Source organism: Hipposideros armiger, unplaced genomic scaffold (genome assembly GCF_001890085.2).
Source record: "Hipposideros armiger isolate ML-2016 unplaced genomic scaffold, ASM189008v1 scaffold_29, whole genome shotgun sequence".
Lineage (NCBI taxonomy): Eukaryota > Metazoa > Chordata > Mammalia > Chiroptera > Hipposideridae > Hipposideros > Hipposideros armiger.
This window is the reverse complement of record NW_017731379.1, coordinates 5,031,264-5,035,405: the sequence shown is the minus strand read 5'-3', so window position 1 is coordinate 5,035,405 and position 4,142 is coordinate 5,031,264. Positions and strand designations below refer to the sequence as shown.

The following is a 4,142-nucleotide window of genomic DNA, read 5'->3' as shown; positions in this document are numbered from 1 at the left end:
TATATATATATATATATATATATATATATATATATAGCAAATGTATCTTATAAGGAATTTGTATCTAGAATAAATTACGTAATATAAAGAACTCCTACAACTCAAGAATAAAAAGACAAACAACCCAACTAAAAAATGGACAAGGACCTGAATATAGGTGTGTAGATATACACATGAAATTCTTTATATATGATCCAAAGAGAAGAGTTAGATATTCTTACGTTTTTCTCAGCACCATGAATGACAGAGTCTGACAGTTTTCACTTTAAAAAAAGAGCTAAGGGGAGAGAAAGGCTGAAGCAAGTATCCCCTGCTTTTAGAAAGTTTGCTTTACACCACCACTTCACTTTTACAAAATACCTACATTAGTACCTGTTTTCACTAACAGGGAAATCCGAAGAAGACTTTCCCTTTTATAAAAATAGGCGAAAGCAAAAACAGCATTCAGTGTTTGTTTTGCAGTGAGCATTTATAGAGACAGCAAGCACCCCAAGTAGCGAGAGTGGCACTGCCAAGCTCCTTCCGCAGGAACTACACTCAGCATCAAGCTGCCATAGCTTTGAACTATGTCATGAGCATTTGTGCTTTATCTTGATTTATTTTGTGTATCCATTAACAAGATGTGCCCCAAGGTAATTACTTTTTCACTTTATGCCATTTCGGCTTACAAAAGATTTCATAGGAACGCTCTACTTTCATACAGCCGGGAAAACTATATTTGAATTTGGAGGCATCTTGTATTTATTATTATGGACTCAGTTTAAATCCTTTCCTTTAGCTGGCAACTTACATTATCTCATTAAATGCTAGTTGTGTCCTAAAATGAAAAAACCTAAATTCCAAATTTTTATATTATACTAGCCTTTAAGACAAAAAGATTATAAGAAAATAAGAAGATGAATTCATACTGAAACAGAGAACCCAGTAGGTCATATTAGGACAAAAGCTAACCCTACCATAAATCCAAAATAATGACAGAACAAAGAAGTACATAATTTTACACAATACGTATAAGAAAATTAATGCAACATATATCTGCACCCCCAAAAAATTAAAACACACACACACAAACAAATGTAACCTCTATATTCCACACGGTTCAAAAGCACACAACACAGGTTAGAAATAGAAACTATCCCTAATTAGGAATAGTGAATTAAACTTAAAATTCCTATTATAATTTTCAGTTTTATTAATTTTATTCTCATTTCACATTTAGAATGACATAATGCATATCTGTATATATACCTACAAAATAGTAAAATTATTATTTTTAGAAAAGGAAGATTTATATCAACTGGGCATATTTTATCTCTACCTAAAACTTTTAGTAGAATTTAAGCCTTTACAAGTTCAAATAAGCTAGTGTTTCATTTACAACGTTTAATTTTATAGAATTAATTTTAATTAGGGTTTGCTACGTGGAAAAGTTTTCTTTAACACAAAATTTATAAAACATACTCCCAACATAAAAATTATATGCCAGAGTGATGAAGTTTATAAGAATAAGCAGCCAGTCATACAAATAGTTCCATGATTATAATCAGTGGCTAATACCTACTCAGCAAGAAAAATAACTGGGGGGAAGATTCAGTTTTTTAAGACCAGGAGGCCTCTCAAGAATTCAGGCTGGTGGATAACTATCTCTTAGGAAAATCTAGAGCATAAAGATCACCTCAGCAACTTTTGGAGGCACTCCATCCCCAAGCACTTCCCTGATGAAGCAGTGCTGGCCCATGTAATACGAGAGTCCACAGGTTCTCTTGAAGGCATCTTTCAGTCGCTTCAGCTCTACATCTGTAACTACAATTCAGAAATAGAAGATGAGTAAGAAACCAGAAGAGAAAAGAAGTCTCTCAAAATCTTTATATTATTTCAACCCATTTCCTAATAAAAACTGGCAAATATTACTTCTCTTCCCAGATAAGTAAAACAAACCTAGGTAGTTAGTCATAATTCTAATGCTTTCAAATCTAATCTAGGAAATAAATATGACAAGTCTTGACCCACTATCTTCAAACAGCAGAACATTATATTATGCATACAAATTTCAGGCAGGGGCAAAAGAGAGGCAACAAGTATTTCAAATTAGCAGGTAAGCTAAATGGCATTGGATTCTGGCATTAATATGTTTTCAGCAGCAATCCATTCATTTCCTTTGGGATAAAAATTATATTATTTGTACTCCTTGAATACATATCTATCCATGTGGAGGAGAATAGCTCCCAAGTTTACCTTGATTTTGTCATCATTTACAAGGAAAGTAATCTATAGATAACTCTTAACAACTGAAAGTTTTTAGACACCCACTATCCAAAAAAAATTAATTTATTTTAGGCATTGAAGATTTTTTTTTCACTGAATAGAACAAACTGTCTACAAGAACAGAAAAATAAACACTCTAATATTATGCAGTGAGCACAATGATCACAATGAAGACACAGAAATGGTACCTTTTGCCCATGATGGAAGAAAGAGAACACTTCTGGATGGAGAGGATTGATTACATAAAATTTTGAAGGCTAACCCAAGCAAAAGGGACAAGGGCATGTCAGGCACAAGGTAACAGTTTGTTTCAAAGTACAATGACATACAGAGCATATGGATAGTTGTCTACTACTAGAAAAATATAAACAAGGCAGGAAGTAGTAAATGATAAACCTAGAGAGGCAGTCATTGACCAAGTAACAGAGATCTGTTCTGTCATAAGGGACACAGTCAGATACAGTTCAGATACAAACTCTAGGCAGATAGGAAACAGGACACAATCAAATACCATTCAGATAGTTCACTCTATCAGTAATGTAGAGAACTGAACAAACCTGGAAGCAAAAAGTAGACGGCTACCGAGAAGAAACAGAAAGTCCCATATAAAGGAACTTTTGCAGTCTTACCAACATTTACTCTAATGCCTTAACATCAACTCCTCCCTCAATGGTATATGCATCAGGATCTGCAGCATTAATGATTGCAGGTAACTTGGATGTATGTAATGGATATGAGGTAACTTAAATTTCAGTTCAGGAGGCAGCGAATGCAATTGTTATATTAGAGCTGCTATGACACACTCACAGTATCTTGCTATCACTGTAACCAACTAATGTCAAAAGAATAGTTTTATAATAAAATTATAGAAGTATCCTAAAAAAAAAAAGTAGATGCAACTTCAAGAAGAAAATCTGGGAAATACTTAAAAGGAAAAGTCAGTAGAACTTGGAACCAAACTGAAAGTAGAAGCAATCTAGAATAATAATACCCAGGAGTCTATCCTGAGAAACTTGATGGCATTATCATGTAGAAAGGAAATGTAAGAAAATGAGTATGTGATGAAGGAAAGATGATAAATTCTGGGAAGGATATACTGAATGTGCAGAAGCTTGGAGCGATCCATTGGGTTTTTACAATTATGAATGTAAAGCTTAAATGGGCGTTATCAGCTTACAGGTGGCAATTAAAACTGTGACTAAAGAAACACAATGAGCCAGAGGTAAAACCAGAAGAGATCAATTCTTACAGTGTGTGCAGAGGAAGAAAAAATACTTAAGGAAAACTGAGAAGAAATCGTTAGAACAGGAAAAACAAGTGTGTGGCCCCCAAAGGACATAAGAAGGGACTACAGTCTCAAGTAAGGCAAAAAGGACAAGCAAGATAAAGACGGAAGAGTGCCGGGCAAATAGATTATCCTTCAGTAAGTGTTCGTGGTGAGGAGGGAAAGTTCATGGGTTCAAGCATGTCAGGCAATGATAACATGGTAAGAACAAATGCTTGAATAAATAACTAAAAGAAACAAGTGTGACAGTAGATGCATAATTCATTAAAACTTAGACTCAGAATATTAACATTCCCAATATACTATTTTTTCCTTGTTAGAACACAAAAGTGAAACACAACGAAGTTCATCTCATAAATTACAGTAATGGGGAAGAAATTACTTCAGCTACTGGAATACCTATTTCTTCAAGGTGCCTAATTTTCATTAGTGGCTTTACTAACAAATTCGGATGCTCATAGCCTAGTGGAGGAGACAAGAAAATCAATCGCTAGGATATAAAATAACAATCACATACACTGTTGGTTACAGATTATTTGAAAAACTGTTTTGTAATGTTTAAAAAATAGCGATCTGATGGCTGACTAGTGAA

General features: G+C 34.0%; 1 protein-coding gene across 1 annotated transcript in view; it reads right to left on the bottom strand.

Annotated features, from left to right (window-relative positions):
- The window catches only part of USP32 (ubiquitin specific peptidase 32), a 213,444-nt gene that overhangs the window by 151,502 nt on the left and 57,800 nt on the right, over positions 1 to 4,142 (bottom strand). The window contains exon 2 of the mRNA XM_019636738.1: positions 1,676 to 1,803. Coding sequence (XP_019492283.1) covers positions 1,676 to 1,803 — 128 coding nt within the window. The remainder of the gene's footprint in view (positions 1 to 1,675; positions 1,804 to 4,142) is intronic.